The sequence below is a fragment of the Bos grunniens genome, chromosome X, assembly GCF_055505025.1.
Source record: "Bos grunniens cultivar Pamir isolate PY7600 chromosome X, Bosgru_T2T1.0, whole genome shotgun sequence".
Classification (NCBI taxonomy): domain Eukaryota; kingdom Metazoa; phylum Chordata; class Mammalia; order Artiodactyla; family Bovidae; genus Bos; species Bos grunniens.
The window spans coordinates 40,362,536-40,376,310 of NC_141194.1; the positions used below are offsets into that span (position 1 = coordinate 40,362,536).

Here is a 13,775-nt window from a genome sequence, read left to right on the forward strand (position 1 = left end):
CTGAATGGGATAAAATACTTGTAAATAATATGACTGATAAGGGGCTAATATCCAACATTTATAAATAACACATATACAACTCAACATCAAAAAAAAAAAAAAAGAAATAATTATAATGTGATTAAAAAATGGGCAGAAGAACTGAATAGGCAATTTTCCAAAGAGGAAATGCAGATAACCAACAGGCACATGAAAAGACACTCAGCATTGCTAATCATCAGGGAATTGCAAATGATAACCTCAGTGAAATATCACCTCACACCTGTTAGAATGGCTATCATCAAAAAGAACACAAATAACAAATGTTGGTGAGGATGTGGAGAAAAGGGAACCTTAGTATGCTATTGGTAAGAATGTAAATTGGTACAGCCACTGTGGAAAATAGTATGGAGGTTCCTCAAAAAACTAAAAATACAACTACCATATGATCTAGCAATTCTATTCCTGGGTATGTTTCTTAAAAAAAAAAAAAACAACAACAACAACACTAATTGGAAAAGATACATGCACCCCAATGTTCACAGCAGCATTATCTACAATTGCCAAGCTATGGAAGCAACCCAAGTGTCCATCAATAGATGAATGGATAAAGAAGATGTGCACACACAGGCACGTGTGCACACACACACACAATGGAATACTACACAGTCATAAAAAGAGTGAAACCTTGCCATTTGCAGCAGGCATTATGCTAAGTGAAATAAATCAGACAGAGAAAGACAAATACTGTATGATATCACTTCTAGGTGGAATCTAAAAATAAAACAAACTGGTGAATATAACAAAAAAGAAAGAGACACATAGAGAACAAACCAGTGATTACCAGTGAGGAAGGGATTAAGAGGGACAAACAATTAGGTATAAAATAAGCTATAAGGATGTACTGTACAACATGGGAATATAGCCAGCATTTTATAATAACTATGGACTATAATCTTTAAAAATTGTGAATCACTAATTGTACTGTGCTGTGCTATGCTTAGTTGCTCAGTCATGTCTGACAATTTGCGACCCTATGGCCTATAGCCTGCCAGGCTCCTCTGTCCATGGGGATTCTCCAAGCAGGAATACTGGAGTGGGTTGTCATGCCCTCCTTCAGGGGATCTTCTCAACCCAGAGATGCAACCCAGGTCTCCTGCACTGCAGGTAAATTCTTTACTGTCTGAGCCACCAAGGAAGCCCCACTAATTGCACACCTATAACATATAATATTATATGGCAACTATACTTCAGTTTAAAACAATGACATAGTTGAAACTTGGAAAACAGCAGTATATTTAATAGTGGTATAAAGATTGTGTGATGGGAAACAATTAAGTGTGAAATAAACACACTACAAAATTTAAAATGGCATTTTCAAATACTTTAGGAGCTACAATTAAACTTTGGGAAGAACTTATATAGTCTGTCTATCTTACAAACCTAAAGATGATTATGCATCATTGGGATATTATGATTTAGAAAAGGAAATTAAATCACTGAGGCATTTTGCTCTCACAGGATTAAATAATGCCTATTCTATCAGCATAAAAAACTGCCTAACAGTTTATATTTTGTAAAATTTCTAAAAATCAATTCGATTAAAAAAACTGAAGAAAGCACTCAAAGATTAGTCATGCCGATGACTCTCCATCTGAAATGGAGATAATATATTCCATTCATTTGATGAGTGTACTTTCATTATCTGTACATGATCCTTCACAATTTGTACTATGTATTAACTTTCCCTCTAAAAGTTCAGAAAACATGCAAATAGCTAAATTTTATAAATCTTAAACTAAATTTGTTTCTCACTTGATAAAAATGTGTATCAAATCCACAAATCTAGTGATGGTAATAAACTGGCAAGAGTCGCACCTTGGAATTTAGATTTTTCCTAGAGAAAGATTCAGGGCTGCTACCAATATTATGGCCCAGTTTAATACTGGATAACTCAAGTTAGAAATGGATACCCAATGGAGTTTACTTAGTGGCCAATAAGAATGTTGCTGGAAACCCTTAAATCAAGTTTTAGAAACTCATGGTGGGGGTGTATACACTTTTGAGTCTTAGGACTGGCCTAGTGGCCTAGTGCTATACTGCTCTACCTAAATCCATTATGAAAGTTTTCTTCTGATGGCAAACAGGAAATTAAAAATCAATATATCTGGACCATTTTAAGATTTCCTGAAAGGGTTGCAAAATACACTGGATCTTGACAGCAAAATCCTACCAAGGAGGCCCCTGTTTGGTTTAGGTTTTCCTTGTCTGTGTACAGAGCTGCTTGTGTTTCAATCCTATTAGAACATTGCTCTTTCAGGGATTTATCTTTGATCCAAGAAATCAAGACTTGCTTAACCTCCTGCTGCTGCTGCTGCTGCTGCTGCTGCTGCTAAGTCACCTCAGTCTGACTCTGTGCGACCCCACAGACGGCAGCCCACCAGACTCCCCCATCCCTGGGATGCTCCAGGCAAGAACATTGGAGTGGGTTGCCATTTCCTTCTCCAATGCATGAAAGTGAAAAGTGAAAGTGAAGTCGCTCAGTGGTGTCCGACTCCCCGAGACCCCACGGACTGTGGCCCATCAGGCTCCTCGGTACAGGGGATTTTCCAGGCAAGAGTACTGGAGTGGGGTGCCACTGCCTTCTCCGCTTAACCTCCTAGTTCAATCTAAAAAGACTGTTGATGGCCTAACAACATAGGCCACTGTGGTGGATTTCTGTTCAGTTGGCTGCTTGCTCTGAGAAACTCAAACACTGGCCTCAGATGACCTAACTTGACTGACCTCACTCGGTCTTTTTCAGTTGGCCAATAACTCTAAAATGAAGCCTTGTAAGAAACAAATCATAATGCCTATTCTTGAGCAAGCAAAAGAAAGCATGAGGAAAAATAACCAGTTAGATGATACAGGCAGGCTTTATTTTACTTTTAATTAAATCTTATGAAATAGGACACTTTCAAATACTAGATCCAAGAGTTTTTCCAAATGTGAGAAATTTCACTATGATAAACATTTCTTTTCCATAAAAAACCTACTAAAATTAAAAAAAAAGTGCTAAAACCTCATTTCATAAGGTGTTCTTCTGAAACATCTACATTAGTAGTTAAATACTATTTAGGGTAACTGAATTTCCTATTATTAATTTGCTTCTTTGAAAGAAAATATTTACATTAGGTATGTCATATGATATTTCATTACTGAGGCAGTTCAGTAAGTTTTGACTTAGGATATGAATTATTTTGTATAAGGAAACACCAAGCATTGGTACAAATAGCTGTAGCAAAAATGAATTTGTTGTGGGAAGTTAAAAGAGAACAAAAAAGACAGTCTGGCAGAAGTGGTTTTATGAGATAATGTTTGAAGGACCACAAAGAGAAGAAAGCAACTATGTTCTTGGATGTGAAGGCTACAAGCCAACCACATCGAACATTCTTCAACTGAGCATGCCACATTCTTTTATGGGGGAACACCCCCCCAACCCTTCCCTTGGGAACAGCATGAAGAAGAATCAGAGCCTGTTGCACTTGGAAGGCTTTTTGAACATTCCTCTGCCTTCTGGTAAAGTGGACTACAGTGCTACAAAAATAGAAGAACACTCAGTGGGAAACACTGGTGCTGGGGACAAGCTGACTCTTGGTATTTTAGAATAAATTCTGATCACTCTTTTAGGAGGTGATTCACCTGGACAAATAAGGGAATGAGAGGGACTGCTGTAGTTAACAACAGTTTCAGTGAAACTCACACATTCCTTTCACAGAGATGTATATCAGGAGCTAACCTGGAGACCAGAGAGAGCGCAATTGCCTGGGGATGAAACTAAGGCTGAATTCCCCACTACTGGCCACTTTTACCTGGAGGATTTACCTTTTCCAAGTATATAATTATCTGCCACAAAATATTGATATTGGATGAATGGATAAACAAAATGTAGTATATACACAAGATGGAGTATTTTTCAGTCTTTAAAAGGAAGGAGATTCTGATACATACTATAACAAGGATGAACCCTGGGGCCATTATGTTTGGTGAAATAAGCTAGTCACAAAAGAACAAATAAGGTATGATTCCACTTCTCTGAGGAACCTACAGTAGTCAAATTCCTTGAGACAGAAAGTGGAATGGTGGCTGCCAGGGGCTAAGGAGAGGGGGGAATGGTTTATTTACATCTTCCTTACTTTTTTTCAACAATGGTTATAGTTTTTGGTGTATAATCTTATATCTCTTTTATTCAATTGTTTTATCCTTTACAATAGTATTGTATTTTTAAAATTTTACTTTCACTTTATTCATTGCTTTTATATAAAAGTATAGTTAATTTTTGTATGTTGATCTTGTATCCTGCAGTTTTGCTAACCTTATCTATTAGTTCTAGTAGATCTTTTGTAGTTTCCTTAGGATTTTCTATATATAAGAATATTTCTCTATGAGAATATGGCTTTACTTCTTTTCCAGGCTGCATGCTTTGAATTTCTTTCTCTTGCTTTACTGCACTGGCCAGAACCACCATAAAAATATTAAATAGAAGTGGTAATAGTGGAAAATCCTTGCTTTGTTTCTGGTTATATTAGTTTTCTATTGCTGCTTAACAAATGACCATATTCCTAGTAGCTTCCCCCCCCCTTTAAGTTTATTGATATTTACATTGAGAATGAAGAAAAACTAATTTGAAAATATTTAGGTCAGATGATAGTTCTAGTTCTCTTTATCTTAGGAATGTTGTTTCACATGACACTTCCCTATTGATACTAATATTTTGGTACGTGATGGAAACAGACATTGGAGTTTTTGCCCAATCAGTTAAAAACAGAGGAATGAGACCCCCCATGCCTAAAGCAAGCTTGGGATACTTCAATCTCCAGCCCCAGGAGGCAGGTGGCACAAGGCCACCTGTGCCCTGGCACTTACCACCCAGATGGTTTCATATTTGCTGAAGTTTACTCTTTAAGATTACATGGGACCCTGGGAAGGTACTAGTAGCTCAGCCTCTAAAGGTCCTCAGGCCTTATTTTTGCAGACATGTAAGTGCAAATCGACCAGACTACAAGTCCATGGGAAACTTAGCTTTGGTATTTCCTGACTGGTAACCTATTTAAACATCCAAACTCAACACTGTATCAACTTACTTCTCAGACCCCAGATTGCTCAAAAACATCAAATTATTGCAGAAGTTCCATGTTTTTCCCTATTAGGAAACTTCTGAGTTCTAAAAATAAGCTATTTCCAAATATGACTACCAATTTACTATCTTTAAAAAAGCAAAACAGTAAATCAAGAGTTGTAGTTTTCCAGTGTTAACTCCAGGTCAGACAGAAAAACTCTCTAACTCTCCCTAAGAAGCGAAAAAAAAAATCATAATAAAGATGTCAATAACATAAAATATGGAGGATTAAAGACATCAACTCATTTCTACACAATATTTTAAAATATTATTTTATTATAAAAATTACTTATAAAACTGCTAAATTGCTATTGTAGTTAGTCTTTGCATTATTAATCTAATCACTGGGTTTTTTTTTTAAGAACTTCTCAAGAAAATAATCTTAATTAAGTGGGGTACCACATTTACCATGGAAACAGCAGTCTGTAACAAATGTTAACAGCTGCTCAGAGGTATGACAGATGGTGGGTGAATGTTTAAAACTTAGTTGTCGAAGTTTGGCAGAGAGGAATAAATGTGTAATTTAACAATGTTTTGTAACATTATTGACTTACAAAATAAACATTAATTCTGTACTAGGAAAATTTCTACAAGAACTTAATAAGACTGAGAATCACCACCAAATAACATTTGCAAAATACTTTATATCTGGAAAAAACTCTTGATTTTTCAGCCCAATGAAAACACATCCATCATCTCACCATCCAGTGTATCATATACAAGTTCCAAAACTGATTCAAAATATTAGTAAAAGAGACAATTATACTTTAACATCAATTCCCAAGAAAGAAAGCCTAACTAATGAACAACAGGGTAACACTTCATTATTTTATATTTGATTTTTATAATCTGCACTCATACTTGAAAAATCAATTCAGGGCAAAATTAGTTTTCCATGTTGTGCTGGGCTGGAGATTCTCCCCTCAAATTCATGGTTACCTGGAATCTCAGAATGTGACTTTATTTGGAAGTCAGGTCTTTGCAGATAGTAATTAATTAGGATGAGGTCATATTGGACTAGAGTGGGCCCTAAATCCAGTGACTAGTATCCTGATAAGAAGGCCATGTGAAGACACAGAATCACACACATACAGAGAATGCCCTATGGAGATGGCAGCAGAGACTGAAGTACTGCAACTACAAGCCAAAAAACACCAAGGATTGCAGGCAACTACCAGAGCAAGGGAGGATTCTTCCCTGGAGCCTTGGAGGGAGCATGGTTCTGCTGGTACCTGACTTAAGACTTCTAGTCTCCAAAAGTGTAAGAATAATCTGTTATCTTAGTGAAAGTCGCTCAGTTGTATCTGACTCTTTGTGACCCCATGGACTATACAGTCCATGGAATTCTCCAGGCCAGAATACTGGAGTGGATAGCCTTTCCCTTCTCCAGGGGATCTTCCCAAACCAGGGATTGAACTCAGGTCTTCCGCATAGCAGGCGGATTCTTTACCAGATGAGCCACAGGGGAAGCCCAATCGGTTATCTTAAGCCACCCCATTTGTGGCAGCTTTAGCAAACACACCAAAGTGTATTTTACTAATACTGATCTATGTATTTCATATACAGAGCATCACTGTGCCAGTGCTTTAAATCTTTGAAAGCAGAAATACTGGAACAAGCTGGACCAGGCACAGTTCCTCCTCTTTATCTCTTCCTACAAAATGAGAATCAGCATATGTGTGCCAGGGTGAACTAGTTGAATAGAAAATATTTAGACATTCTGGATCTATTTCTAACTACAGATTATAATAGAATTCAAATCTAAAGTATTTCCTCCCGCAGTGGAACCCACAGTGTTTTTCCTTTTGTTTTAATGTAAATTCTTTCCATACAACAGATATTTTGTTTCCCTCAAACTAATTCTAAGAATGTTTCTTCAAATTCTGAGCTTGTTGCTATTTTAAAGGAATGGCTAGAAAAAACAGGGTGCTACACAATCTTTTATCTTCTGCAGGAACTTAACCTTGTTTCGTTTGGTCAGCTGAAAAATTATGGCTGCAGACTTAGCGATTGTGAGTGTTATTGAATTAGTAGAAATTATTTAAGTATAATAAAAATATTTCATGAAATGACTCAGTGAGATTAAAGTAGCAATCAAGACATGGTCCACAAAACAAGGCCACTAGGTGTCACTGCTTGGAATTCTTGAAAAGGAACCAACAGAGATTCTGTAACACAAAACAATCTGATTCCAAGAACACCAGAAAGAAGAATGAACGGTTAAAGTTGAAAAGCTTCTTCTCAAGTGTTGGTCTGTACAATGATCCTTTTTTTGTTATGCAGACCATAAGTTCTGAAGTACTTAAACATTTTTCAATGGCTAGACTTCTTTAAATGGCAGCCATTTGAACACTTCATGGATCTCATGATTGAAATGTTGCCTGCTAACTCTGAAACAAGAGTTTAATGAGCCATATTTAAGGGCTGTAGATCATGGGGGCATTATCTCATTCAGGATGATTGAGCTTTCGTTGAAGGATGGCTCAGTTTGGATCAAATGCATCCCAACACTGCCCAGAGCTGGCCTTATAGTCAGTCATCTCAGGAGAGTTCTGGGCTTCACATGTAGTGCTTGTCTGCAAAATTCTTAAGACGTGATATCTTTGGGGGAGCATGGCTTATTTTTAGGCCACCAGCTCCTTTTCAAATAGAGAAGCATCGATGGCGCAGATACTGATACAGACACTTCTAAGTTTATAATTAATAAAAATCCAAAGGAACTTTAAACACAGTTTTCCTCACTAAAGTCTACGAATCTCTACGTCTACCCGAGAATGCAGCAGTTATTCAAAATAAATATTTGCAGTGAGGTCTGAGAAGTTTAGCATTGGATGGTAATGGCGGCCTGGCTCAGTTCCAAAATCCAGCCTGTGTTTGGTTATCTGCCCCTCTTTGTAGAAGCTAGCAATGTTCTTGTATTTCCTCTGCAGTCTCAAGCTTGGTATGCTCAGTTACATTAAGTAAGAAGAATATAACTCTGAAAACTAATTTGGGCTTCTTTTAGCCTTTAAGTGACAAAAAGTCCTTGATCTAAAGAAGGTCAGTAAATCTTAGCACTGACTAGTACTGAAATAAACCAAATCTTCATGCTCTACTGTAGCTTCTTTCAAACATCCTACTTACTAGTTTTAGTAAAAGCTGTGACTTCTATGGAAAATTCACAACTGTCACAACTTTCTGCATCTGGGACTTCCCTGGTGGTCCAGTGGTTAAAACTCTGCACTTCCACTATAGGGGGTGTGGGTTCGATCCCTGGTTGGGAAATTCCTGTATGCCTTCGCCAAAAAAAAAACACAAAACCCAACAAAAACAGAAAACCAAAACCAAAAAGAACAAAACTTTCTGCATCATATGAAACAATGATAAAGAATAGATATTTAAATAGCCAAGTTAAAGAGGTCAAACTAATTCAAATAACACATTAACAAAAACAATGATGACAAAACAAAGGAGAAAATGGAATGCTAGGAGCTGTTCACAAAATAGAATTCATTTCAAGGGCTTTTTGGTGTCCAAAGAAAATAACAAGTTATTTAAAATAAATTTAATCTGAAATGTTCTCAAATTACTTAAGATAAATTACACTAAGGAGAAAATCCATTTCCTTATCTTCCTGAGCACATTTTTTAGCTTTACTGAAGTATAATTGACAAATAAAATTGTAATATATTTAAAGTGTACTACATGATGATTTGATAAATGTAAACATTGTGAGAGGATTCTAACAATCAAGTTAATTAATACATCCATCACTTCAAATAGTTATCATTTCTTGGGGATGAGAATACTTACGTTGTATTCTCTTAGCAAATTTCAATTATAAAATACAGCGATATCAACTATAGTCACCATTCTATACATTAGATCCTCTGACCTTGAAGGAGGAAACAGACAGAGCTGGGCTCCATCTTATGCCAGGCTGCGAACATTAGGCTACAAGCATGGTCCACCCTCCCAATGGACTCTGAACTTTGTGCCTGGAGTCTATAGAAATGGCATACCAATGGAAAACCAGACCCCGCCTGATAAAAGAGCCTCAGGACTTGTACTTGGACTCTCCACTGCCTAAAAGAATATGCTAATTATCTCTGTAACAGAACAAAGTGGTAGATTCCATTATGTTTATCGGGATATGACCACAGGCCTATTGATAAATATCTACCGTTTATCTAGTCTTGTGACACATGACTCATAAGTTAACTTTGACCCTATCTCTCTTTTACCTTGTCCAGACTAGTTTCAAGGAATTTGGGGAGGTGGGTTTGAGCAAGTACCCTTTGGGTATATAAGGTTTTCACAAAAACTGGTTGGGGTCCTTGGCTTCAAGAGGAGACTCTGCCTTGGGCCCACCCGTGTAATAAACTGCACTCCACTATCTGCATTGTCCTTCTGAGTGAGTTTGTTTCCCGGAATGCGTGGCTACAACAACCTTATTTATCTTAGAACCAAAAGTCTGTACCCTTTTACCAACTTCTCCCCATTTTCCCCACCTCCCAGCCTGGGCAACCACCATTCCACTTTGCTTCTATGAATTCGACTTTTTAAAAAATTGATACTATGCAGTATTTGTCTTTCTCTGTCTGGCTTATTTCACTTAGCACATTTAAAAACTATTTCCCTTGTATGGCTGAGTCCCTTAGCTGTTCACTTGAAACTATCACAACATTGTTAATTGGCGGTAGCCCAATCCAAAATAAAAAGTTTAAAAAAAAACAAACAACCAAAAAAAAAAAAACCAACCAAAAAAAAAAAAAAACCTATTTCCTAGCTCTCTTGCAGCTACTCAAGCATGTAACTAGTATTTGCTAATGGAACACAGACAACTCTGATACAGCCCACTTGCAACCCTCACCCTGCAAAATTTTCCATTTTCTCTCATCTGCTGGCTGGGTGCAAAGGATGCAGTGGAAGAAGCCTGGATCCCTGAATGCCTGTGTGGAAGAGACTCTTCCTGCTCCTCTCCTTCTCACCTACTGCAGTTGACTGTGATGTGAGCAAGAAATAAACTTCTATTCTGTTAAGCCACTCAAATTTTAGGATTGCATGCTGTAGCAGTTACTCAGTCCTGAATTAATACATATACTCTGTTAAAATGCGTAACTATTAAAATGGTGATTAACTTAATCAAATCTATGGATAGAAGCAACTGTGAGATACTATACTTGGTGGGAAGTTGAAACATACTGTGACACTCTTAGCTTGGCTTTTCCCAAACTGGTCCTTACCAATTTGGCAGGATTGTGAATGAAAATTCTCTGCCCAAATTAGTTTGAGAAATGCTATTAGAGTTAATTGGGTTTTTTGCTATAGGACATCTTAGAGCTGCTATATACTAGCACCTGTTGTGAATCCATATAAAGGGAATAAAGAACATAGCATTTCTCAAACTTATATAGTCAGTAAAAAAATTTAATCAATAAATTTTAGATCTACTCCTCTCTCTTGAATGGTAACACCCACAACTATCTCCCAGAACAATGCTCTGTAGAATACATTATGGGAAATTTGCATTAGTTTAATAAGTATCATATGGTTGATTAATCAGTGAGCACCACAAAGTTCTAGGCATCCCAAAGCAAATTTTATTCTTATGAAGGGAAGATTTTTCTTGTAAAAAGACTAATATGTACAAGTAGACTAATATGTGCTAAGAAAGGTATTTTACTTAAAATATGACTGAAATGAAGGCAGATGTGAACTGTCAGCTTCTGACTTGTATCTGTCAGTGCAGTCTGTCATATTTTATAATGGAATATATCCTTATGTTTTATAGAGAGACACCGAGTTTATGAAAGCCAGCAATGTTAAGTATGAGATGTGTGTGTGAATAGAGTCCACTGCACAACGTCTTGGAGAAGGCAATGGCACCCCACTCCAGTACTCTTGCCTGGAAAATCCCATGGACGGAGGAGCCTGGTAGGCTACAGTCCATGGGGTTGCAAAGAGTCAGACACGACTGAGTGACTTCACTGTCACTTTTCACTTTCATGCACTGGAGAAGGAAATGGCAACCCACTCCAGTGTTCTTGCCTGGAGAATCCCAGGGATGGGGGAGCCTGGTGGGCTGCCGTCTATGGGGTCACACAGAGTCGGACACGACTGAAGTGAGTTAGTTAGCAGTAGCAGCACAACATCTAGCTTAATTCTCTCTCTCCTATACTCATGTTTGAGGTGCAATGTTTGAAAACAATATTTAGAAGCAATGAGAGGTAATCACAGCAAAGCTCAATGGATTCTTCTAAAGATATACATATATACTTATTTTTTTCCACTGTGACTTGTTAGGCTTTATTGCATTTGTACCATATATAAGATACTTAATTTCAGTTATGAATCTATGATGGATGACTTCCTGCATTTCTCACAGACAGGCAGCAACTGAAAAAGGACTGTTATGGTAACTATTCAGTTTACCCAAAAAAATTAATAAAGAGAAAGACTTACATCTAGTAGTGTGTGAAGATGCTGATCCTGGAAAACACTGTGTAGAAAATCTAAGTCCTTTTCACTGCAGTCTGTAAGTGCATGAATCTCTTCCAGGCTGTCCAGCACCTGTGACACTGCTCCTAAGGGGAACAAACAGAAAAGAAACAGCCAGTAGAGAAAGTCAATGTCAAACTCACCTTCATAACCTAAATCTGACACTTCAGAACTGTGGACTAACACATTTCAAAGGTTCATGTCTTTACTGGAAAACAGACTTAAACGTGTTTCATATCACTTAATGATAAGAGTATTTGCAGTGAATTTATGTTTTTAACAATGTATTTGCACGTTCCTCACTTTCAAAGTAAATTGCCTCTTGTCTTACTTGGATTAGGGCAATTCATCAACCACAACTGAGCTACTAGAAGATCTGGGTGCAGAAAGTCATACATCAGAAAGAGACTGTGGGTTCCCAGGACTCCATGATGTTTTGAAATATGATAGAAATAACGGAGGTGGTCATTTCACACAGGGGCTTTCTAACAAGAACAGAAGGTGAAGCCAGATGTAGATGTGAGGGACAAACCTTCAACTGGGAGCTCCTGCTATGTAAATCCTTCTAAGGATTAAAAAAAAAAAGATTTATTTAATTATTTAATTTGGCTGTGCTGGGTATTAGTTGTGGCATGTGGGATCTAGTTCCCTGACCAAGGATCGAGCCCGGGCCCCCTGTGCTCTGAGTGTGGAGTCTTAACCACTGGACCACCACGGAAGTCCCCTTCTTAGGATTTTTAAGGCTCAAACTTAACTAGCAATAATCTCACTCCATTCTTTTTCCTCCCTTTACATACAAAGTCAAGGGAACCAAGTTGTTCTCAGTTAATTGGGCCCCCTTTAGGATAGATATACTTGACTGACACTTCAGAATACCATAGTAGATATTAGGGGAAATAATTTTTGTAGGACAGTGTGGTCACTTTAAATTTCCTCTAATAACTGGGAATCCAGAGAGGTAGTAACAAAGTCACTTAGCCTTAAAGAAATGGTTAGCCTGTTCTACTCTGCAGACAACACACACATATGCACTTCAGAGAAAGAAAAGCACCCTGAGAGCCTACACTTCAGGACATTAGTGTACACAGTGTTAGAGACATTCGAACATTAAGTGCCTCACTGCGCATGTAAATCTTAAATCTGTAGTTTTCAACCAGCAGCAATTTTGTCCCTCAGGGGGAGATTTGGCAATGTCTGGAAACACTTTTGATTGTCACAACTATGATGGTGGTCAGAGTGGGGAGATGGGGAATGGGGAAGAGTACTACTTTTCCAGAAAGCAATCTGATAATTTATATCAAAGAACCTCAAAAATGCTCATGCACTTTAATTCAGGATTTCTATTCACAAAAACTTACATTAAGGAAAAAACAGGAATTGTAGAAAGATTTATGTGTCAGGATATCTATCATATAAAATGGATAAATATCTAATAATTAGAGAATGAATATATAAACTATAGAACATCCACAAAATGGTATACACAGCTACATGAAATTTGTTTTTGAAGAATTTTAAAGACAGAAATCTGCATGATATAAAATTTCAGAGAGCAGAAGGCAAAACCACATAAACTGTGTACTCCCAATTATAACTGAAAAAAATACAAATTCAGAAAAAAACCCAACAGAATGAAGAATACCAAAAGATAATAGTAATTATATTTATTTTTCTGCTTCTATTTCATTCTGTGTTTGTCCATATGTTCTAAGGTTTCTACAATAGAAAAAAAGTTGCTATACAAGCAACTGCTTTTTGTAGTATTTAATTATGTTAAAAATGTGGGGCTTAAGACATATTAAGTGCTTATCTATGTGGAAATTACTGTAGCTAATTTTTAAAAAAATTTGACTTTTTCCTTTTCAGATAACTGTAGATCCACATGAACTCGTAAGAGAGAATACAGAAAGATATCATGTACCCTTCACCCAGTTTCCCTATTGTGGTAACATCTTGTAAACTGTCATATATTATAACCAGGAATATTGACATTGGTATAGTCAAGCAACAGAATATTTCCATCACCCCAAGGATCTTCATGTTGCCCTCTTATAACTGTAATAATTTCCCTCCTGCCCTTCCTACCTCCTAATCCCTGCCTGGAAACTACTAACCTGTTCTCCATTTCTATAATTTTGTCATTTCAAGGGATCTATAT

General features: G+C 37.2%; 1 protein-coding gene across 8 annotated transcripts in view; it reads right to left on the reverse strand.

Annotated features, from left to right (window-relative positions):
- CASK (calcium/calmodulin dependent serine protein kinase) overlaps window positions 1–13,775 on the reverse strand; it is a 377,321-nt gene that overhangs the window by 75,378 nt on the left and 288,168 nt on the right. For all 8 annotated transcript variants that reach the window (XM_086387080.1, XM_086387078.1, XM_086387076.1 and 5 more), the window contains exon 11: window positions 11,582–11,703. In XM_086387080.1, the coding sequence (XP_086243206.1) occupies window positions 11,582–11,703 (122 nt within the window). The remainder of the gene's footprint in view (window positions 1–11,581; window positions 11,704–13,775) is intronic.